At 36.6% G+C, this 25,493-nt stretch overlaps 1 protein-coding gene across 1 annotated transcript in view; it reads left to right on the forward strand.

Moving 5' to 3' along the window:
* Positions 1 to 820: 820 nt before the first annotated feature.
* Positions 821 to 25,493, forward strand: part of LOC108369573 (protein sidekick-like) — a gene marked incomplete at both ends in the record, with an annotated part of 51,941 nt that continues 27,268 nt past the window's right edge. The window contains 3 exons of the mRNA XM_017624704.1: positions 821 to 1,568; positions 3,131 to 3,258; positions 3,697 to 3,984. Coding sequence (XP_017480193.1) covers positions 821 to 1,568; positions 3,131 to 3,258; positions 3,697 to 3,984 — 1,164 coding nt within the window. The remainder of the gene's footprint in view (positions 1,569 to 3,130; positions 3,259 to 3,696; positions 3,985 to 25,493) is intronic.

Here is a 25,493-nt window from a genome sequence, read left to right on the forward strand (position 1 = left end):
TTTTGTAGCAAAATGAAACTCACACTTTATTATCCTAAAATTGAATTGGCTACAAGCTTGCATAGCAAGAATTTTTATAAATATTCTGAATAAAAAGTTCGAAATTTGGTAAAAAAAAGCAGATGTATGGTTATCTTTTCAAGAACTTTCAGTAGGGTTATCTATCTAGGGTTAGGAGTGAACAAGATGCCATTTTTACTTCAGCTAAATTATCAAACCGAAATTCCGCAGCAATAAACAAAATTAACAAATTGTTTCCCTTGAAGCTGGAAAATTATTGTTGCTCCTAAAAATAGTATATGTATGTAGATGAAGAACTTCAGAAAGATGTATTTAGATATAAAACTATTTTTAAATTATGATACCGGAAAAAGGTAATTTTTTAAAACCTGCCGCGTTGCCACCTTGTGCAAAATTGAAAAATTAAGTTAATTTCACAGAAAGACTCTAAAAAGCGTCTCCTTTGCTTAGAATTTTTTTCTACCTTTATTGCTTTCAATTGATGTGTCTTCTAACAGAATTTTTCATGCACACTTTGAAGTGGCTGCCATGGAAGCGGCGACATTTAATTAATGTCACACTAAAAGTACCATTCGCTGCTTTTTTTTTAGATTCAGTTTTGCCCTCAACTCTTGCTAGGCTTATCCAATCAACAAGCATCCGCTCACTAGCTTGAGCAATAGCCGCTGACATCGTTTTTCACGCCTACATAGATGCATTACTTAATTGTCTTAACTTCTTCCTATTACACTTCTTTACTTAATTGACTGACTTTACAGCTCTCTCACTTACACACTTCCACTGCTTCTTTTATTTTCAGATATGGGCATCTTCGAGAACACCACACTTGGCCATCTCACAGTGACGTCAGGTCATCCGGCCATTTTCGATTTGCCAACCATCGAGTCACAACCGTCACCTTCGGTGATGTGGCAAACGGTTGAAGGTCCGCTGAACTATGACATCAAATATGCCGTAACAAAATCGAATCAATTGATTATACTCAGCGCCGACGAGGACGATCGTAAAGCATATCGTGCGCGTGCTATAAACACACAGCTGGGTAAGGAGGAGAATAGCGCCTTCATACAGTTGAACGTGAGCGGGGATCCGTATGTTGAGGTGGCACCCGAAATCGTTGTACATCCGCAAGACATGAAAGTGAAGCGTGGCGAGCAGGTGGCCGTGTTGGAGTGCATCGCTAATGCGCGGCCGTTGCATGAATTGGAAACATTGTGGCTAAAGGATGGTATACCCATTGAAAGTGCTGGTGTGGCGCATACACTTAACGATCCTTGGAATCGTTCGCTGTCACTGCTATCCGTTAATTTAACACATTCCGGCGAGTATACGTGTCAGGTGCGACTACGTAGCGGTGGCTATGATACGGTGACCGTTAGCGCCAAGGTGGAGGTATTGGAACCACCTACATTTTTCACACAAATGCGCACGGAAACCTTTGGTGAATTTGGTGCGCTGGTAACGCTGACGTGTGATGTTGTGGGCGATCCAATGCCAGTGGTGCGGTGGTACAAAAATGCCGAACCCATCGAAGCGAATGACGGAAAGTGAGTATTGGGCGAAAGGGATGAGGGAGGGTAAGAATATTTATATTTTACAATAAATGTCCAGTTGTAGTGGAGGAATTGAAATTGAAAATTAAGATAAATATTCTTAAATTTAATTACATTTGAGTAAAGTCCTGGCAAGTGATCCCCGAAATTAATGATAGGGACAAACATTTTTTTACAGTTAAACAAAGCTAATCGATTATTGAATATGTCTGTATAAATTTGAAATCTAGTTTTTCTATCGTGTATCCCTATTTAGAAGTGACAAGTGACGACCCCCGCAACCAGCTTACCTTGAGGGCGTTCCAAGAGATTTATCAAGGGCCTTAGACCTCTCTTTTTCAAACGTGGGCCAGATGCGACTAGCAACTCTCCAAGTTGGTTCTTCCATCCATATTTTGTTTTGACAGCTCAAGGCGGTAACTACATATGCACTAAGCCACAGTTTACAAGGTTCTAGCGGTACTTTCGCATCATAGAAAATTTTGTAGCAGAGAAGTATGAGCCTACTATTGCCAAATTCGTCTTCTGCGCATAGCACAGCTCCCTTTATACATAGCTATAGGCCGACTCTACTTGTTCTGACCTCAACATGGTCTGCCTGAAAGATGTTTTCTACCATATTTAGCATCGCGAAAGCTACAAGTTCAAATTCTGTGCACTTTCATCGCAGTAACAGACTATTTATTGTGACATTACATAGGGTTGGGAGATAATTCCGCCCTGTGGTATTCCTCATATAGCATATCAGCTAAGTGGTGATCCCCCGTCTCTGTCCATACCGTTCTTGTGCCTTGAAAAGCTCGGATAAATCCTACCGAATTTTCCGAAAGATCTGTTTGGAACAGGGGTTTAAGAATGACTTCCGGTACAGCATTACTAAAAGCGCCTTCAATGTCTAAAAAGACAACTACTTTATAATCCGCAGCTTACGAAGGTTCTGTCTTCTTTCGACTAGCAGAAAGAATGCCAGGATGTGGTCTTCGGGGAATGCTGGCTACTCTCCAGTCTCTTTGCGCTCTAACAGAGAGGAAACCTGTACTTGACCAGCGATGGATTTATTACCCGTCAAGGCTTTATGGTCTGAGTTTATGACGCATAAAGTCGCACTGGGCTGCGAGTTGTTGGGAGCCATTAGCGAGCTTACTTCGTTGGCATTGAAGCCGGCTGCTCTCGACTTTTAGGGTGGAAATGAAAGATCTATTGGCTGTTGTTTGAATACAGTCGGAGAGCGTCCTGACTGCAAAATATGCAATACCGACGGTGACGCCCTATATTAGAGGGAGAGAGTAGATTTGACCTCCTCCAGGTCTACGTCCATAGTGTTCGGCGGAAACAGGGCCCGCTATATCTATCTACCACCTTATTGTGGTATTGGCTAGAAACACAGGTTCCCCTCTATCACACCTCCTAGTGTTGTTCGACCCCCAATGATATGCTTTTCCACAAAATATCTACGACTATGCGGAAGTTTCGGAGATCAGTCGGGATGCCTTTTATCATATCGAATTGCTTGATAACAATCATAGCTAATTGTGTTCCACACATTGCATTTTCAGATACACATTTCAGGAGGACAATTCACTAATCATCAAAAAACTTACACTCGAGGATGGAGCCATGTTTCAGTGTCTCGCCAGCAATGAGGCTGGTGAAAGGAGCGCCTACACATGGCTGCGCGTTAAATGTGAGTACACCTGAAACCAAAAATACTCCAGAATTTATTGATACAAAGCAAATATGTATATTTTATATATGTATTGAAATGAATATTTAATCCAATACAGCATTGAACATAAGAATGAACTAATTCTGTATATAAATATATATGTATATATATATATAAATTTATTGCAAAACAACTGCTTTTTCGTGCTTAAACATATACTGCTTAAATACCTACATACATACATATATTTCATATTTATTTCATCTGCTCTCTCTCTCTCTCTCTTTCTCTTCCTCATACAAAACTTGCATACATATGGAAAACTCCAAAACAAATTAAAAACAAAACAAAAAAAAAACAATTAACTAACCAATTATTTTCAAACATATTTGCTTCATACTAAATGCTCGTACAATCTAAACGTCTATTCCAAACGCATTATTCGCAACGATGAAGGTTTGCCACCCAAAACACCTACACCAACTACAACCATTATTACTCATTCGAAGCATATTGAATTGCGCATGACTACAGCTAATAACAATCGACCGAATGCAATTCCGTTGCATTTTGTTGAAAAGTGTAAATCATCGTCGTCATCGTCGTCGTCGTCGTCGCCAGGATACGTGCGCAGTTTGTTGCATCGCTTCAAGCGTTTGGCACAGCCGCGTATCCTGCGTGTAAGAGCATCATCAACACATTCTGGCATGGGTACTGGCTATCGCCGCAAGGATTTTCGCTTTGGTATGGGCTATTTATCATAAATACTGTGGCACACACAAACATACATACATTGAAATATGCACATGCTTTTTATACATACAAGTTCTTATACACATACATACTTACTTTCCTTCATTCGCACGTCTAATTCAATTAACTACAATACTCATAGCAGCTTGTTCATGTTTTTTAAAACTTTTTTTTGGTTTGTTTGCTTTATTCGCCATTAATGGCAGTTTTCTATTTCACTGTAGTTTTCGTGGGGATATTGATTGCAATGTTGCATGCACTGTATTGCATAGGGAGGTTGAAAAAATTAACAATTTTGTGGTTTAATGAAATTAAAAAAGGTTACAAGCCACTTCTTTTAAATATAGCTCTTAAAAATATGTAGTTTGAATACTTACTCTATTTTTCCGAAATTGTCTTATCGAGGTATTTAGCATCAGTGTGTGATGTGTTATCACAGCAGATGGACAATGGTGGCTATAGTCCGCATTCAAAAATTTTTTTTTGATAGAAATCGATTGAGCAGCGACTGAACTACACACATTTTGTAATAAACGCGTGGTGGAAGGCCTATTTACCAAAATTTTATAAAAATCCAACATCCTGGCAAAGAAGTGATCCGTAATATGCGAGCTGTGTGGGGTTATGGTTTGATGTTGTCCAGGTTTTGTCAAGAATTCCTTAGACTTAGACTCCGCCGAACCGGAGCATAAGTTCCGTGGATGGTATATCGAGAAATATTACCATTATCGATCAATTTTTGACACATGGAGGTAAATTTAGGCATTACTTTCACATTTCTGAAGCCGAAAAAACTACATTCAAATCCGAAGAAAAGACAGACTCGAGGCTGAAATTGACGATGAATTGGATGATGTCTTGCTCGAATCTTCTTTGCAGAAATCCAACCCAAAGACTTATGACGGGCCTCAAGTAGTTCCCAATTCTGGAAGTCACAAACTCAGTTTTAATTGTAAGAAAAAAATACTGGCGAAATTGTATTCACTCCATATAGTCATATAATCTTATTTGAATTCTGTAAAGGCCAATTCATACAAGGTGTTAGCGGCAGAATAAAAATCAAATAAAACTATACTAACAAATTATACGGACGATGACAATCAGAACACAAAACATGTACAAAAAACCCATTATTTTCACAATCAGCACAATTCGCCTTGAAATCAGCTGTTTCGGTAACACCACCTTGTATGAATTCGCCTTGAATTGTGTCATAATTTTTCAAAAGATTTAAAATGTCATTTTCACAGCACAGTGATTAAGCACACATTTTTGCCGCAAGTTTTCCAACAAAATGTTAAAACGACTCCAACGCGTAACGCACGGTTTTACATTAGACAAAGCCCATTCAGGATTCTCATTTTCGTTGTTGGTGTTTCCGCCAGGGTAGGAGTGTGATGTAATGTGGAACGATTTTCCGTCATCTCTTGTCAAATTTGGTTTTGAGACAAACCGGTTTCGGCGTTGTGCCATCTTCAGTGTAATTTTTCGTTCTCGAGAAGATGGCACAACGCCGAAACCGGTTTGTCTCCAAACCAAATTTGACAAGGGATGACGGAAAATCGTTCCACATTATATCCCATTCAGAGTTCCTGCCAGACGCGAGAGTTTGCACTCAGCCAGTTAAAAAATCTACTTTGGCCAACTGCGGTTCACTTCTTACAACTTTTCATGTCGGTGTTTTCGCTTGGCGCTCGCTGATCCGACTAAAAGCCCATATTGTCCGAAATGTCTACGAGGATACAACGCCAAGCATAGCTGTAGGCGTTAGGTTAAAACTAGTCCGGAGCATCCCGCTGGATTCAAGAAAGGCAGCTCTTGCATCTTTCTAACGTTTTTCTTTGCATTCTAATACACACAAAATATTTAGCCTGATTATGGTTAAAGCCATTAATCTATTTTTGATAGGCACCACCCCTTCTTGACGGCACTTTTACACCAGTATAGAGCAACTGTCGTCTCTTTCACTCGCCACTGTATTATGCTTCCTGAATAGCGCTCTGTCTAAGATCACTCTCAATTTCTTGACCTTGTCAGAGAGCTCAAATGAAACGTCACCGAACGAGGGAAGCCGAATATTATCCACTTTATACCTCCTAGTGAACAAGATGAACTTCGAAATTCCGGATAACAAGTCTGAAGCTATATAGCATCTCAATTTGTAACTACAAAAGTTCAATAATCCTGCCTCAGATTATAAAGAGTGTGCAGAAATTTTTCGCTCCGTCAACGGTGATCCCGAGAAAGGGCGAGAAAACGGATTGCCACTACTCACCATAAGTGGGACAGAGGCAGAGACGCACTCTGCTACGACATTTTTGGTGCGAAGCATGCGGTGATAAGCCTAGCTGCAGGTTGTCCCAGACTCCGAACTTAGTTGGAGATTTTACTATCGACCTAGGTAAAAAGTCCCCCTTTATAAAGTCTGTGTTCGTAAGTTTCACTGATCTTCGATTGCTAAGAAGACAATCGATACAGAAATTAATAATTTTTCGATAACCAATGAGCAAGTAAAATCTGAGTTTTTTAAATGGGGATATCGCTACACTGGCCGATGCATTTTGTGCAATTGTACATCGCTTTTGACCATTTTTGCGCACAACTGTTTGGTGAAAGATGAGAAATTTCTTCATAGCTACCGCACCTTCACAATGCTAAACTTTAAAAGGCTTAGCGTGTAAATTATAGAAGCCCCTGAGGCGGCCATCAACTGCCTTCACATTTTGTGCTCGCATGTAAACGCTGTGTTGGCCCACTTTCAGCAAGTGGTTCATTGAATGCAAGCTAATCCTGCCCAACCCACGGGACGGCTTCTAGGCATTTCTTCATTGAAGAAAGAAGGTGCTTAAATTTCGCCGATGTGTGTGCGTGCGCGCACGTACACTTATGATCGGACGTGATGCAATTATAAACGCTACTTCACTTACAGCCTTCCGGTCATCTAAAGCATTACACATAATCTCGCCCAAATTTTAAATGATTTAAATTCACTTGCAGAAGCTTTGCGTTCACTATCTCAGCCACGCACAACGGACAAATGCGTCATTTCCTCGTCCACGGTTGCGTATGCAAATACATATATTTGAAAGCAATTGGTTAAAAACTGCTAAGAGGATGTTTGAAATCCTCTAGCTGGGCATTGTTTTATCTATTATGATTTTATTTATGTTAAGTTTGGTAGTTTTAATCACTACGGTCGCACGCTTCACACAGCCGCTATCTGAGCCATTGCGTTTTCCAAAAGGTATCTGGCCCCATATATTCTTCTTTTCCATTGAAGGAAAACCAATTCCTTGTTCTGAATTACCTAAAAAGCAAAAAACAATAATAACCACATGATCAAGTCTAAGTAGCAGCAGAATAGCTACCCTTGATTGCAGTTGGGTTGGCATATGAAGAAGAAGTGGAAAAGGCAGCAATAGTTTATAAGGCGAACTTAGCGCAGTGGGTAGGCCACTGGCTTTGTAAGCTGAGGTCGCTTTGTCGAATCCCAGTGGCGGCGATAAAGAAGTGGCCCTTGATAACACCGAAACTAAAAACTTAAGGTCTAATTTGGAGCCTTCAATGTACATAAATGGGCCCAGAGTCAGCATACAGATCCAACTCCAGGTTCCCTTCCCATTCGCGTATAGCGGAAATTTTTGCATGGATATAATTCTTTGGAGCAAGTGACGTACTGTGTAATCTGAGTACCTAAATTTTGTTCGTCTCCGAAATTTTAGTTTCCCATAAAAATCCAAGGGGTGAAAATCGAAACAAGGACCCTAGGGCTCTTACCACCGTTGGAGGTAGAGTTCCCCAATAGTGTAAAACAAAATGGAACTTCAACCATTTTTGCCCCTACATCAAATACTTGACTTCCTCCGAGAGAGTCAGCGTAATATTATTTACCGTAGTGAGCTTCAGCTGGGCAAATTGTTTTCTTAGACGCATAAGGCGGGGGGTCCTTAAAATATCAACATCTGAATTTTGTAATAGGCATCCTATATTTTATCATACGTACAAAATAAACACATGCATGAAATTTTCAGATTTTTCACTGCCAGGGTTGAAAAATTAAATTTTTTTTATTTGGCAAAAATTCGAAAAAAAATTTTACTTGGGTGCCCGGTTTCAACAAACAATTTTTAGAATTATCAGACTGTTACAATTTAAAATTGTAAAATTTTCAAACAAAATTGTGAAATTTTAAATTTTAACAGTCTGATAAATTTAAAATTGATTGATGAAACCGGGCATAAATCCGACAAATATTACATACTGGATCGCCCTCACCCGCTTCACAGAGTGAAAGTTTGAAATTTTTACGAAAGTTTGTTGAATTTTTTTTTTTTTTTAATATTGCACAAAGTTTTTCAACTCGATTTACACGGGTTTTGTTAAAGTATGAACCATATTTTTATAAAAAAACAAGTAAGAAAGTCTAAGTTCGGGCAGAGCCGAACATTAAATACCCGGCGCACGTATTAAATATATGTTTTTCGCCTTANACGGACAGACGGACAGACGGACGGACAGACAGACATGGCTTAATCGATTTCTTTTTTCATCCTGATCATTTATGTATACATTTGTCTATATCTATCTCGATTCGTTTTGGCTGTTACAAACAACCGTTATGTGAACAAAATTAATATACCCTTGTGCACAAGTGCGCTCGGGTATAAAAATAACCAAAACTAAATAACAAAAAATAAAAAAAAAATTTTGAACTTTTGCGATTTAAAAAAAGTTAAATGTTTACAAATTTCGATAGCAGCCCCGAAAAGTATTTTTAAATCTTTAAATATTTGTGGGTGTCTGTATTTTGTACGTAGAACAAAATAAAGGATGCCTCATGATGTCGATACTTTAAGGACCAGCCTAATGCATGTACATACTATGTGTATAGATATGTATCTATAAGAATATCAAATATTCGTTCTTGCAAAACACTGATTTTCATAATTACTTAAATAATACATACACAAGGAGGGAGGTATTAAAATTCTCGATTTTACTTAAGTTGCCAACTCTTTACACTCCATAGCGCTTCAAATAAAATTACCCCACAATTCTGCTACACCATAAATTAATTGCTAATTATCATAGTTGCACATTAGCACACAAATGTACACAAATATACATACATATGTACAAAATCTCAGCATTTTCTTCAGTTAGCTAAATATTTAACAATCCCATAAGAATATTCCACGAAAAACCCTTACACGTGGATGGCAGGCAAATTTCGTACATACACACATGCCTTTTCATATAAAATTAGGTAGTCCCACCCGTCACATACATATATACGTATGCACATAGTCGTACACACGTCGTATGCCACATAGCTAAATTAGCATATAATGCTAGACACACATTTTACTCCATTCATTTTATTTGCTCACTGTCACTTAAGGACATTTTCACTTTGGCAAAGCTTTTGTTACTTCATTTACGTTCGTTCGTTGTTGATGTGGATGGCGCGGGTGACAGTTGTTGTATGCTATTCTGCCACGTACTTACTACGAATTTCCATGTCGCTTGAAATGCATTCATCTACTTTCTGTAGCTGGGTCGCTGTTGTTTTTCAGAAATTTAATATGAAAATTAAGAAGTCATACACACAGAAGGATACGAGTACAATTTCTGAATAAGTAAGTAAGAATAAGTAAGAGCCCGACCGTAGGTGGATTTCATCTGCACGTGGGCACAAATAAGAGCGTACATTTGGCGGCTACCACTCGCAGCTGAATGCATACATATTTAGCTACTTATTTATGCATTGCTGCTGAACTGCCAAGTCCCTTCCTTTTCTACCGGATTTATTCACAATTTTCAGTAACATATAGCTTTAAATATTTTATTTAAGTGCACCGCATCGGTGCGCCATTCCCAAAACTTGTGGAAATTCAAGTGGTGCTCTGACCAGGCAAGCAGCCTTGCATATGTGTACGTGCGACTATTTACTATCCACCCTAAAAGGAAACGCATCGCATACGTAAATAACTCTAGCAGGTTCCGCTGCACTCATCCACCTGAGATAAATGTTGCACAGCGATTGCCAATTTTTTTCATTGTCTTTCTTTTGTTGCCAATTGGCAACAGCAGTCTCATTGCATTGCCAGTCTCACTTCAGCCATTCAGCTACCTATTTTTCGAATCTGCTTTAACTCAATGCCTCCCGTGCCTCAGCTGAGCTCCTTTTTTTTCCCCCACTTTAACTATGTACCTACTTCTTCATATCCTTTGGCCCTGTCACACTTAACAATTACTCATGCATGGCTTTTTGTCATGAAAAATGTATAAGTTTTTGAAGAAGTTGCTATTTAACGAATTGGTGTTCATTTTTCCTAAGCTTGTTTCCTTGCCTTCCTTGTAGCACAATTGCAAGCTGCAGCACTTGGGTGGTGTACTACTTAAATACATAAGACATGTATGCATGTCGCTTTTGAATTTTTGATAGTCTTATTAAGTGCACGTACTTGCCTGCTTGACTGTATTTAGTTTATTAATATACTCAATTGGAGGTATTTGAAATTCAAAGCCTCTACAGCATGGAAATGGAAGAAACGTGGATACATATAATTTGGTAAAGTCAGCTATTTTTACAGTAGAGATCGATAGCCTTCCTCCCTCTTACGGTACGGTACGGTAAATATAAAGCTAAAGCCGGAACTAAACGTGCTCAATGGTGGAAACAAATTTTCCAAGCTCTCTAGAAATATTTCCCATTGTACTCAAAGCTTAGAGAAGGTATTGAAAGGATTCGGAAAGACATTAAAGACAGAGAATTCATTGCTCCTCTGCAAGCAAGCAAGCAAGAGTCTGGTAACTCTTTTATGAGTCTTAGCAGTTTATCAATAGGTATATCCCAAAAATTTGCCATCTTGGACTGGCGAAGGCGAGAGAGGTGCAGAGAGAAAATTACGAAATTGGCTGTCAATGATACCTATATTTGCCATAAGTCACCCCAATGGATTGTTCCTCTTCTATTTCTATGAAGTCACGTAACCTTCTCCTTCTCTGTATGTGTGAGCTAATTTCGCTACCACCCTGTCTAGCGTTTTCAGTAAAAACTTTCTTGTTTTGCACCAACGGCTCTCATGAGCTTTATTCTTGAGATCCCTGTTGTACTCTGCTGTTCCCGATAGGCTTGGCTCTAAAATTGACTTCGCTTCAATTGCACGCTCCAAAGAACGACAGTTTACCAATTCGTTGCCTCGAACACCATAGTGTCCCGGCATCCACACAAGTTCAAGCTAAGTTATCCTTCAGATGCCATCCATCTTCAGCTCCAATTCAATTTTCAGTTTGTGAGCAGTAGGTATAGACAGTTTTTACGCAGTGTCTCACAGCAGGTATCTGGATCTCTCAATTGTTCCTTACTTACGTCTTTTGAAGTTGGATATCGAACATCCCAAATTGACAATGCATAGTTTTTCTAAATTTTTCAAATTTCCAGAGACCCAGAATAATAAAAAAGTCATCAAAATTTTCGTAAGAATTATAAGTCTTTTGATAATAATTATGTGTGAGTAAATTTTTTTAAGGCATTGATAACTATTATTTTAAAACTTACTATGTATATAGTTAAAGTCTTTTCATAATAATTATCAGAGAGAAAAATATTCTTAAGTCTTTAAAGACTTTTATTTTGACTCAAAACACAAGTTACCTAAAACTACTGAATAAGATCCAAAGAACAGCATTTTTATGTATCTCGGATTCTTTAAGTACCACCCCAAACAAAGCGCTAGAAGTGCAAACCAATTTGCCTGCAGTAAATCTGGTAGGAAAACACGTCGCCGCCGCTTCACCGCTCAGACTAAAAACTATTGCGCTATGGAAAGATCTGCGGTTCGGCCACACTTCTATACTTCATACTATGGATAGTTTTAACCAAGAAACGGACTATTGCGGCCCTAAACCCACTTTCGGCAGACTCTTTAAGACGATAATCCTGTCAAGAAAAGAGTAGCAAATACCATAACCGTGGAGAAGGGGGGAAATAAATGTATTTACACGGGTGGATGCAAGCGATTTAGACAACAAGGAGGAGACTACGGAGTTTGTTCTAGAGAATTAGGACTGGAATTATCCGCCTGAATTATGGTCTAGGGCAGCGTTGATCAGGCAGAAATATAATATATAGCTATACAAAAAGTTGGATGTATACCCTAATACACATGCCGTAAGGAAGACTACGATTAATATCTTCTCGGTTATGCCTGCCAGCTCTCAATGATACTATCACCGTCTCCAAAGTTACTTGGCCGCAAGGCTACCATGGCCGCAAATTGATAGGAAAAAAAAAGAGTTGTTCAGCCTTTCAAAGGAAGGATATTTCGATGGCCTTGGCTTGTGTAACCGGTCATTGGCTATTTGAAAGGTACGCTTCGAGATTAGGAACAATCTGCCATGAATATTGCAGAAGTGGCAGGGATGAGGAAGAAGAAGAAAAAGTTGAGCACTTTTTCTGTAGCTGCTCAGTTTTAGCTAGGGCCAGTACGGGCTTTCTATGTAGACACTTTTTCAGCTCTCTAACGGAACTATCCGTTGTAGGAATAAAACCAATCCTACGCTTAATAAGAGCTTCAAAATGGTTTTATGCAAAATAGTCACTGAGGTTTCCCGTGTGTTAGTCATTGGACCGACTGCCACATCAACGTAACCTAACCTATTTTACGACTTATTTAGTAAGGTGTAATCGGAAGGGTTAATTTTATGCTTTACTAACAGATAGCATTAGTCATGATAATAATTTTAGTAAGAAAAGCCGAAAGAAAACATGTATTACCTCTTAAGGTCCTTACCTATTTTCCTAACTAAGTATAACCCTACCGCATACGTACGCATAAATGTTTGTGTATGAAGAAAGCAAAGGAAAATTAGCTTCACGATTTTTTTATTTTTTTTGTCAGATTTCTATGAAGCAGCTTAAGCAGCACTTTAAGGGCCAGAGGCAAATTTACTTTACTCATCAATGCTGCTAGACAAAGTATTGCAGCTTATAGTTTGTAGTTAAAAGCAAGTTTTATTGTGTAAACTTCTTCCGAACTAAAAATGTACAACACAGTGTACTCATCAGTTTTGCAGACAGTCAACTAACTTTTCTTCAGCTTCTGTATGTACTTTTGTAATTGTTCTACGTGTAGGAGGCGATAGTTTGTCTACGCTGAGTTGAGGATTGTCCGCTGCTTGCGCCAGAAGCATGAAAGGAAAAGCTAAGCAGCTTCATTCCAAGCAACCGCTCACTTGTTAGCTTTCAAACCAGTAAAAGAAGTGCGTGTATGCCACCCCGTTTAAGAGATGCGACATTTTACATTGTAATAAAGTTGGCACTGTTGATCGATTTATTTTCTGAAATCGCATTAAAGCTTAATGCCTTTTAACCACTTTGATAGCTTGCCAAGTAGGATAAAAACTTTTTATTACCCAACCACTCTTATGGGCAGTGCTTAAGTTAAGTGTGTTCGAACTGTACCGTTAACAGTTATGGCATTAAAATAAATATTTGAATCAATGCTGCTACGAATGATATGGCATTCGTTTTTTTTTTTATGCGGGCGTATTTAGTGTACAAATTTCCATATCGCAGGAAAAACTATATTACTTGACTCACTACTAGCAGTAGATGGTTTTATAGCCTATTTCCACCCAAAAGCTTAACTGCAGTTAAGAGCTCAGAGATGTTCCAATAATTCCAACATGGCGTGCTCTTCAAGATTTTTTTCTTAAGTTTTGCTTTTTTCCTTTCGTTTGCTTCTACTTAATAGGTGGAATTACCCCCGTCCAGTTGACATCTCCGTTTTCCAATCGGCATAAACTGCAGTTAAGGCTTGGTGGAAATCAGCTATTATAGAGTTGAAACAAAACGAAACGCCTGCTTGGCGTATGAGCAACCTTCCCCGCTTTTTTTATGCATACCTATTCATATCTACATGCATGCATACATACATATGCACATATGTAATTGTTAATTTGTCATTTGTTACGTGAACTACATATGGATATATTTCTCAAGAAATAATTAATTTAAACGGTTATCATTAGTTGAATTTATTAGGTCAATTGGCTTATAATAAATCATTCCCTACCCAGAAAGTCGGCTATTTCTGGCGTTCGTTCATGTAGTAGGTTAAATTGTTCATCAACACTCAAACACTAGAGGATAAGTTGCGCAATTAGAGCCGTTTAACGCGACCACTTAGGTCAACCAGCCACTGTTTACCCACCCCACCCATAAGGCTTGCCAGCTTACCAGTTCTGAAGTCAATTGCCGCTGTGCTTCGCAATGCTGTTACCTCATACTTGTACAGCATGAATTAATTAAGCAACAACGTGTGAGCAACCGTTGCAACAAGTGTCTTGCTGCAGCTATGTGTAAAGATACTTCATGCTTCGCAATTTCAAATGCGCTGCTTGAAGTATTTTGCAACGAGCACAGTAAAATACAACCGGAGTGACGTAAATTTAGCGCACAGTTATGTATATGTATTAGGGTGGTCTTTAAATGTAGAAAGTAAATTTTTACATCAGATTTCCTAAACATCAACATCTACATCAATGCTACTATAATCGACGATATCACCTATAAATTTTGGTCCCGATTGGAGACGGTTAAAGCGTGTTGCACAGGGGTCAAACTTCAGATTACCCTATGAAAACGTCTTAACCGCCTGAAATCGGAAACAAAATTTATATGTGATATCTTCGACTTTAGTAGTATCAATTTTTGGTATTAAATGAAAAAATATTTTTAATTTTTTGAGTCTCCATAGAGTCTTCTGCTACATAGTGAGCCACTTGCTCCAAGGTGCAATAGTCGGGATTGAGTATGGTTGTGCTGCGTAGCCAGACTAAACCCTACTTCACTGCCGCTTGGCTATAGCAAAACCTTTTGACATCAACGGCCGACAAATTGAAATCCTCAAGCAACTTACCTCAAAAATTATTATTAAATCAGAAAAAGTTGCAATTTTTAAGAAAATCGATTCTGCTCTTCCTGTTAATGAATATCATATAGTAATTTTTTTAAGTTATTCTCATAAAAATATTTCACCGAAATATATATTTTTTTTTTTTAATTTTGGAAAAACTCTAGGTATCCAGTTTTAGACGGTGCTGGGCATTTTCTTCCATATAAAATTTTGCCGAGAAAATGAATGACACCTTCAACAAAAAAAAACAAAATTGTCAGAAATCAGCGGAATTTTTCTGCCACTTAAAACTTGCATTTTACCATACGAAAATGTAATGGGCTGCTTACCTAACAAATATTCTACAAAATTAAAAAATTTCATTTTGACGAACATTTTTTATAACATTTCGAAATTTTCTTGTGCAATTTTTTCCCCGTTTTAGTGAAACGCTATAATTGTTGTTCAACGCGAACTCTTAGCGACTTACAACTTGCACTTTATTATACTAAAATTTAGTATTTTTATAAAAACTAAAAACAAAAAAAATACTTTTGGTAAAAATTTTGTCATAACATTTCAAATTATTACTTTTTATTTTTTTTTTTGGAAGAACCCTACAGTTGTTTTTAACTAGTTTTTATTATGAAACTTTTATTAGCTGGAACAGGAGAATCGGTCTTCTTCAAAATTCGTGCATTTTCTGCACTTTGCACTAAAAAATTTAATACAAACAAATAAAAATTCCAAATTTGGGCTCACTAGTCCCTTGCAATTTTTATTAGCTTTCATTAAAACAAAAAATATTAAATTGATTGAGAAATGAAGGCTCCGTGAATTATGAGCATTAAATCCCATTTATTGACTACTGTGCGACGCTTTCTCAATAGTAAAAGTCACTGACGCCTTTTTCATACGCTCCTCAATATTTTGCTTGCAGGCGAGATGCTTCCTGTTCGGAATCACCACTAAGTTTTTAACTCTGTCAGAAATCACAATGGGTGAACCACCTATTGATGGAGGGAGGTTGAGCATTAGACACTTTATATTTTCGGGAAAATAAGACGAGCTCCGTTTGCCATTTCCGCATTCGGATGCAATTAGAACTTAGTAAGATGGCTTTTAATCCTCTTTGTCTCTATTTCCGTCGCTTTAGCACTAAATAAAAAAACATATGTATGTATGTACATATGTAAGTTTGTATATATCCACATCCATGCATACCTAGATAAATATATACGTACATACATGACAAAAACAATTCCATTTCAGACCAACGCACCATTCATAGCAAAAGTAAATCTGTGCAGTCTTCAATTTTCTTTTTTTGCAGTTTCTGTAGAATCACATAATTTCGTAATTTTCAAACGGAAAATTGCAAAATTCATTGCTGCACTAATTTGGCTAAAGCACACAGAAGAGTGATAAAAGTTTCAATAAGTATCTGACTTTAAAAACAAAAAACGGTATTTTTCGATTTGAGAAGTTGAAAGAAGCAATAAGCAGACAATCGTTAAGTTCTTTCACGGAATGGGTAAAAATATTGAAGTCAATCAGAGTTTTATTTTCGACTGAAATTGGTGGATGAAAAAAGTTCGGACCAGGATATTGGTCAATCTAATGAATCAATCTGAAAAATCAATCAATCTGAAAAATTTCGAGATAGGCGGGTTCAGGATCTAGAAATTTAATGTCGGCATAAGCGGGATCGGCATTTAATATTTAGTCCCGCGTCCATCTCTAGTCTGAAGTTCTCATCTTCCCAACACACATTTAACAATAGAATAGAATTGGTACCCATATTGATATTCTACACTGCACTAATTTTTTTTAATAATTTTTTGAATTAATCATATCTGTAAAATTTCAAAGTCCTTTGAAAAAAATATTGACGTCAGAGTGAAAAACTAACAACGTATACGAAATACCAAAAAAAAATGGTTGAAAAATCAACCTTCGAATAAAAAATTAATACTTTGCTGGCTAGCTCCAACATAAAAATTTTGGTTTTTGTTTTTATGGACTTTTCTTTTAGATTTTCGACCGAGTAATTCAAATTTATTATGAAAAGTTGACTGAGAAATGTTTTAGATGCTAATTTTTTAAATTGCAAAGTTGCATATAAATATTCATATTTTTAATTAGACTGAAGTATGCAGTTTTGTTTTGCCCATTAAATTCTAGTATAACAAAGTTCAAATTTTAAGTTTTTTTTTTTAAGCATTTCCTTTCCTACAAAACCTATTCGACAATTTCTTTGTAGGGATACCATTGCGTCACAGTCAAAAAAAAAAAAGATTATCAAAAATCAACGCGACTTTTTAGCAACTTAAAACTTGCACTTTATTGTGCTAGAATTTAATTGACTACAAAAATGCATACAAATTCTGAAAAATCTGATTAAAAAGTTAAAAATTTAGATGCAATTAAAAACTAAGCGTCTGAAAGATTTGTTAGTAAATGTTTGACAATAAATTTGAATTCCTCGGCCGAAAATCTACAAGAAAAGTCAGTTTAACCCACATCTGGTTGTAAGCAGTACTCTTCTAAGGCAACATCTCTATTTACTCAAAATTGTAGGCGGGCTATTCTCGTTCTAGTGGCCTCATTTGCACATTTGTGCAACGGTTTATTTCCTTAAATATGTGTATTTTGCCTTATAGCTTTTTATATAGTGCGAAGTATTTCCGTTTTCCCTGCATTGTTAAGTCATAAAATAGCCGGTTTATGTTTCAACCTGTATAAAATTATAAAGTCAACTTCTAAAACAAATTGAAAGTACTTAATATTAGAGTTTACACACATGTTAGTATATATGTATGTACGAGTATATTTATGTACATATACATACATTTTTATAGTTAATATGCAATAAACTTTTGCACTAAAGAAATGCTCGCCAGTTTGACATTTAATATACTCGCTCAAAGCGTAAAAAGGTTAGCAAATGGCCATTCATCGCTACCAAGAGTTACGGTTTGTCACTAAAACGGACAATATGTTGTGGTCAATTGACCAGTTGGGGCGTAGACCACTTAAAAACAGAGAAAATATTAACACAGCAAAGTTGAATAAACTGCCTTACATGTATGAAAAACTGAAAAAATGAAAAAAAAACAGCGCGCTACACACGGCAACGCATCGTTAGCTGCTGACCCGCGCAATACAAATTAATGCACATATGCCCTGTTGCAAGTGTGAGTTTACCCATTACAGTTAAATAGGTCCTTTGCGAGTAAACATGTTTACACACAATTAGGGGATTCACAAGACGTGTTAACCGTCGTAAAATCTTAAGCTTAACACTTGTTTATGTAAAATAGCGGTTAAAATGGTTGGGGGGTTGGCTAATTATATATTCTTTATCAGTTTAAAAGAATTTCGGTTTAGTTAGAAATCCCCTAAAACCATTTTAATTAAAAAAGATGTTAACCTTAAGATTTTACGACGGTTAACACGTCTTGTGAATCCCCTAAATAAATAAAGCTAACTCCATCATCTAACACAAAGAGTTGCGAACGAGCATAAATTCAAATCGGTTTCTCAAAACACCACCTGGACAACATGCCACCTCGCGGGAAGTGGCATAAAATGCAATTGCGGCGATTGTTTTGCACTCATAAGAAGTCAGCTCATCGCCCACTTTGTGACCTCAATGTAGCGCGCTGTAACGTTATTGCAACCATCAATTGCAGCAGCAGCAGCGCACCAATGGGGCATAAAAATCGAGTGAATTTGTTGTTATTTGCTGGTGTTTTGTTTTTGTATTAGATGTGCGGTATTTGCTACACGCCACCACCGTTCGTCCGTCGTGTATACAAATTAATATGCGTTTATACGAGTATATATACTATATATATATGTATATATAGGTATGTATATGTTGGCATACAAACAATTGGCCGGACACATATGTACATACAAACATAAGCGTATATCTTTGAGGAAATTAAAAGCAAACCTGCGCAAGTGGGTGGAGTTTGCCGGGAAATAAGTGAGAAACTATCCGCTGTCCTCTGATTATGTGTACGCATATACATGCATAAATATAAATAGTAAACACTGGGTGCCACCAAGCCTTATATATATTACGAAAGTTCTATTAAACGAAAATTTCGCTGAGACGTTTTTCAAATGGGGGAAAATTAATAGGTCTACGAATACGACTACAAACACAAATACGAGTACTCTTAGTACGATTACCAAAATAAAATAAGAATGTCAATACGATTACGAGTATGAACACGAATGCGAATACAACTATGAATGCAAATACGAATACGATCAGCATTACGAATGCGATAGGAGTACGATTACTAATACGAATATGAATCTGAATGAAAATGCCGGTATGATTACGAATGCGAATACGAGCACGATTACTAATACGTATATGAAACTGAATGAAAATACCGGTATTAAAACGAATGCGATTACGAGTACGATTACGAATGCGATTACGAGTATGATTACGAATACGAATGCGAGTACGATTACTAATACGAATATGAATCTGAATGATAACACCGGTATGAATACGAATGCGAATACGAGCACGAATACGAATACGAATCTTAGCGAAAATAATGGTATGATTACGAATGTAAATACAAGTACGATTACTAACACGAATACGAATCCAAATGCAAATATCAGTATGACTACGAATAGCAATAAGAATTCCACTACTATTACCATCAATTTTTTTATCAATATATTGTTGATAACAACGAAAGGGGAACAAAGTCAATATATCGAAGTATTTCTAAATCATCTTTAACTACATACACATATATATCGAGGTCTCACTACACACGAATATTTGTATACCACCAAATAATAACTACATATATATGTACATATGTAAATTTGAAAGCGCAAAACTCGTGTCGCTAAATGCCAAAATACTCCTACCACACTATTAGCAACCTCAAATTTGCACGTACAACCGACAAACGATATAACCAAAACCCATTCATCTACCAACGACACGTTTTCGAACATAGAAAACAACTCCACCGGCAAGATTAATTTGCATCAAGCGTGGCTCGCTCGCAATCAAGCAAAGGACTAAAAATTAAAAGCATGCAATTTCGCTTTACGCGACCATGTGCCCGCGATTGATGCAAAGTTCCATTAGACAGTAAGTCCCCTCTACAGAATTTGCGGTCCGTTCACAAGCACGCCGATCAGTTACCCCACTGACTGAATGCGTGATGGTCTGATGGCCTGTTGACTGACTCCCCGTTTGCCTGGTTGGCCACAATAATTTAGGTCATTTGACTGCCGCGTTCTCCTTGTATCCTACTATGGACGAAGGCATAATTAAATTGCAGCTGACCAACATCAATAGCAAACAAACTTGAACGACAACAACAACAACAACTAAAACCACGATAACAACGAGAGTTAACTAATCTAACTGCCACAACACAATAGAAGCGGTAAATTGCCAACTCGAATAATTGTGATTTCATTTTATCTAAACGAATACCCCTTAAACAACTTTTAATATTCAAAGGGTTGATTACGCGGGAAATAATTAGTTTCATAGGACATTCTATAATAACAGTGAGAAGCTTGTGAGATACACTAGCTTCGACAAATATATTGATTTATTTGACAGCGATAAATCTGTCAGTGTCTAAGAGTGGAGTGCTCTAACCACTGCCGTGAGACGTAGCTTGGAAGATATTAACGGTAAATTTTTCGCATATTACGGTGACATTCTTATAGCAATAGCGTGTTGGCAGCTCCCAGCATTAACCTAACCTGCGGTACGCTATAACTGCTGGACGTATTTCAATAAAACTTGACACACAGAAAGGTTTCTTTAATATTTAGAGTTGCCATCTTTTTCAAAAGTTCAAATATATTAATTTACAAGTCAAATAACACCATTTATTTTCAAAACATTTTGAATAGGGTTGCCACTTGTTCAAAAAATTAAAATAAATTGAAATAACAAGTTCAGTTAAATGAAACGAATATATTTTTGATGACGATTGCGACATGTGTAGAAATTCTAAATCAATTTAGAAAGGACATTTTTTTAATATATAGAGTTGCCATCTTTTTCAAAAGTTCAAATAAATAAATTTACAAGTTAAATAAACTACAAGTCCCAAACTAACGGGGGGTTAAAAAAACGATTTATTTTCAAATTTTTTTTTTTTTTAATACCTTACCTTAGTTATTTATGCATGTATATCTTTAACGGGCTACCTTGAAACAAGGACAATAAAGAATGCGCTTGCATGCTCATTGTTAAAGGAAAGGGCGTCACAATAAGATTGCTTGGTGAATGTACATAAGAGTATGAGCATAAATGAAATGATTGCTTCTTTACAAATTATTAATAATACATTGTACATGAATATGTATATATATTTATAACGGTTAATTTAAATATGTAAGCATAAGCATTATTTTCAATTGCTCCATCTGGCCCCGCAATTTGCCGTCACATTTCAGATAGTCGATAAGCAATCATCCCGCAGACAGTCAATCGATTGTTTCACACTCTGCCAACGGCAGGCAGGCAGCAGTGCTGGTCCAGCGCACGATCTGATAAATAAAAAAAAAAGTTGCTGCGACTTGTGAATGATCTGCGAATGATTAACAACTTTTATTCATTTCGTATGCCTATTATTGCATTATTATTATTATTATTTTTTTCGCTCACGTTCATAATGAACTGTGAATTCGTTGAGTTTATTCCTTTGTTAACACAATTTAACTTTAATTTTGCCTTTTTCATACATTTTCCTCTTTTGCCAACACGATGGAGGCCAAACTTTTCCGTAATTTCTGCACACATTTTGCAATTGCTTTTTTGTTGTTTCTTTTATTATTGTTGTTGTTATTGGTGCTGGAAATTTTTATTCATTGCTCACATTTGCGAAATCTGAAATGAAGATAAAGCATGGAAGGATGAAATGGAAAGGAGGCATGCAAAATATTCAGATGCTCATTAAGGACATGTAAAGTTGTTAATTTGTGCCAACACACACACACACAGATACACATACACATACTTACAGACCATTTGACACGCCAGCCAGTAGACTTGATTTTGTAATCGTTCGACGACCTGTACTGACCAATGAGCGGTTTGTGTTTATGATTAACTGTAGTAGCTCCACAAAAAGAAACTGTAAATTGTTTCTGAATATTTTATGTGTGTTTATGCATATGAGTATACCTACATATGTACATATGTATGTACGTGCACATACATATATGTATACCTTTGAGCTCGTTAATGCAGCCGCTCTAGTTTTGACCTCGCATTTTACCTTATCCTTTATTGTTTCAAAGCTGCCTTTCCGTTGGCGTGCGTGTTTGATTGCACATAACTTTTTTGTTTTTTTGTTTGTTTCATTTCTGCTACTGCTATGTACACCCTTTTATTTTACTTCTTTTTTCAACCGCCCTTTCTCGAAGGTGTATAATTTGCACGCAAAACTTCTCCACTTTGCCGGCTCGCACGCAAGTTGATATGTATTTAAATTAAATGTGACATTTTTACGGTTCTTTCCTTTAATTTTGCACTTTTCATTCGAGGGTTTTCTTTTGTTCTGCTCGTTCGCGTTAAATTTAAGGTACGAGTGTACACGCAATTTACTCTGGTCCTTTGAGAAATTTCCTAATTATTATTTCATTTGAATGTTTGCAAAGCTTTTTTTCATTTTTCTTTACGATTTACCAGCATTAGGGCGGCAGCAAATTTTTGTATGCTGATTTGGAAAAATTGTTTTTAGAAACAAATCTGGGAAAACCTAACTAAAATCTCCTTGGTTAAAAATCAAAATATGTGTCCTCTAAATAATTTTTTTTAACTCCCAACTTTCATTAAAATAGTATTTAAATGAATTCAAATTATACAAAATAATTTAATCGGCGCAGATTGCTTCATCTATATACATATATAGTAAAATAGTAAAGTTGTAAATTGTCTGTACATTATAGATATTAAAGAGATATTAATATGGGGGTATTTATTAGAGCAATAGAAGCCAAATCAAAAACGTTCTAGAATTTATGTCTCTTTGTCTGTCTGTATGTTTGTACGCGCAACACTCGACAACTAATGCCTGAAATTGAATGCAATTTTCGCTGATGTATTGCTAGTGGTCTAACTTAAAATTTAGAAAGAAAAAAATTAGAGAGTTGCCACATATTTGAAGATGGCAGTTTAAGTAAATTGATAAGATAAAACAAATATTGCAATATAGCTGTCAAAAGAAAGAGGTTTAAGAAAACTTACAGCCGAAAATATTTTTGGAGAGGTTGCCACATATTTGAAAAATTGAGGTTGAGACCTGTTTGAATTTTTTTTCAATTAAATTGATAAAATAAATGAGATATTACAATACGGGTATCAAAAAACACAAAAATAATTTTAAGGCGCAGTGTAGCACGCCGGGTATTTGCTAGTTTGCATATAAATTGTGAGCAAAAGTAGAATTATGGACAGATTTAAATGGAAATTTGTTTTTTAGTGCATTTGAGGACACTGAATTTTTTATAGCTTTCATACGTTCACTATAAATACAATTTTAAGTTGAAAATTTGTATTCTTGTAGCTTTTAGAGTACACCGAGTTTGTTACATTTTTAAAAAGAAGATGTCAAGTTAAAGGGCTTGGCAGGTTGTGCAATAAGATTTCATTTTTTTTAATTAAAATATTGCATTAAAATTATTAAATGATTTAAATTAGTTATTACAATTTAAGTATCAATAAAAATGGTTTTCCCAAGGCTTTATTTCTAAAGTACACATAGGATGGTTGCCACCTGTTTATAAAATCAAATTCAACTTTGATTAGGTAATTAAAATATGTAGCACAATATGGATGTCAGACGAAAGAGATTCAATGAGGTTATTTTTAAATATTTATTTATATTTCAGAAAGTGCACAAAAGTAGCAGGTTTTTATTTTCTGTTTCGGACCCTAAAATTACGTACTTTTAAATAACGGAATAAAAAACATTTTGAATAACATTTGAAATATTTTGAAAATTGTTTTTTTTTTTTGGAATACCGTACTTTTTTTTTAATTTCATTTCAAAACTTTTATCCTCATAGTTGAGTGAGATGAAAATAGAATTACGCCTTTGCTGAAGATATACTACAATATTGAGTTTACTGAGGCTTGGTGGTGACTTTAGAATCTTTACTGATAAAACCAAAACTCATACATTCTCAGAATCTGTCTTGTTGTTTTAAACCAAGGAATATGTTGTCGTCAAAGCCATGGACTACATGGTGGTAAATAGATGGAGAAGCAGGAGTTTATAGTTCAGTAATGTACTCTGATTTCATGGTCTGTCGAGAGTGTTTGGCAATGCAACATCTGACCATTTGGCTAGAGAGGGCTCAGAGCAGGTACTTCTTAGCCCACAACTGATTATAACACTCTCACCTTCGGCAATCGAAGTCACCCTCAACCATTTTTTGTGCTTCCAATATGCCTTATAGAGATTTTTTGCTCGTATATCGAGCCACCCTACGGTATATGTATACCAAAAGCAAAATATTATTAAATTTGTTTTTGCTTTAAGACTTTTCAGAGCCAAATCGGTAATTTTTCCACTTAGCAGTCATGCTTTCGAAAAGAATTTGTAATACATTTGTACATGTATAGGTACGATTTCATTGTGTTTTATGCCAGGTGCTTATTAATTTTTTAAGCTTATTTCAATGCCACTTATGCGGCTTGCTAATTAATTTTAACCTTTTTTGTAATGTCTAAGGCCTTCTTACAAATTCTTCTGATTAAAATAAAATGCATGAATTTTTTAAGTCTAGACAGAAATAATTCAAAATCCCCGTTATTAATGCAACCTTTGTATAACAGTCGTAGCACAGTTGATGTCAACAGATGTTGAAGGTTAAAAAATTAATAATAGAAAGTTTTAAAAATGTATCTCTCTACGCACTCGAAAACCAATGACTTAGGAAAAAGGAGCCCTGCGTGCAGCCTTTCTGCAACTTATAATGATGATCTAGCATTGCAAAGATTTCGCTGAAGACTGCGCGCTGCCCACAAACTTACAGCGAAGGCCTCCACTGGTAAGTTGCTTGGGAGTTTACCCATAACAATTGACATCTTTTCTCTGGGTCCAAAGATGCTGGTTTTAATGCCTTTGTGTGTTTTTGAGCTGTCTGTGCGGTGAACTGGCGGGTGCCACCGGGAGGATTTCTTAATACTAATACCATTCCAGCTCGCCTTATTTCCTACTTTCTTTTTTAAGTTGGATACCGTCCAGAATTAAAGTTCTCATTCCCAGTAGGGCTGGAATGATGACTGTTTCTGGGGCCCATACGTTAGTTCGAAAGATTAGACTGTTTGAATAAACTTCCATTAGACGGTCTGCTTGAACTCGCGAGGAAATATGATTTTTGGAAAAGTATGGGAAACCCCTCGTTTGGACATCGCAATGGGCCTTTACGGCATCAGAGCTGCATGTTTAACCTAATATAAGTAGTCTAACGTTTTATAATGCCTATGACTTGATCACGAGCTTTTTGCCACTCAAACTGGCGCACCGCTCTTAACTTCATTTAACTTAATAGCCACTAAAGTTGAAT

This window comes from Rhagoletis zephyria, unplaced genomic scaffold (genome assembly GCF_001687245.7).
Source record: "Rhagoletis zephyria isolate East Lansing unplaced genomic scaffold, Rhagoletis_zephyria_1.1 Rzeph_scaffold_03742, whole genome shotgun sequence".
In the NCBI taxonomy this organism is placed as follows: domain Eukaryota; kingdom Metazoa; phylum Arthropoda; class Insecta; order Diptera; family Tephritidae; genus Rhagoletis; species Rhagoletis zephyria.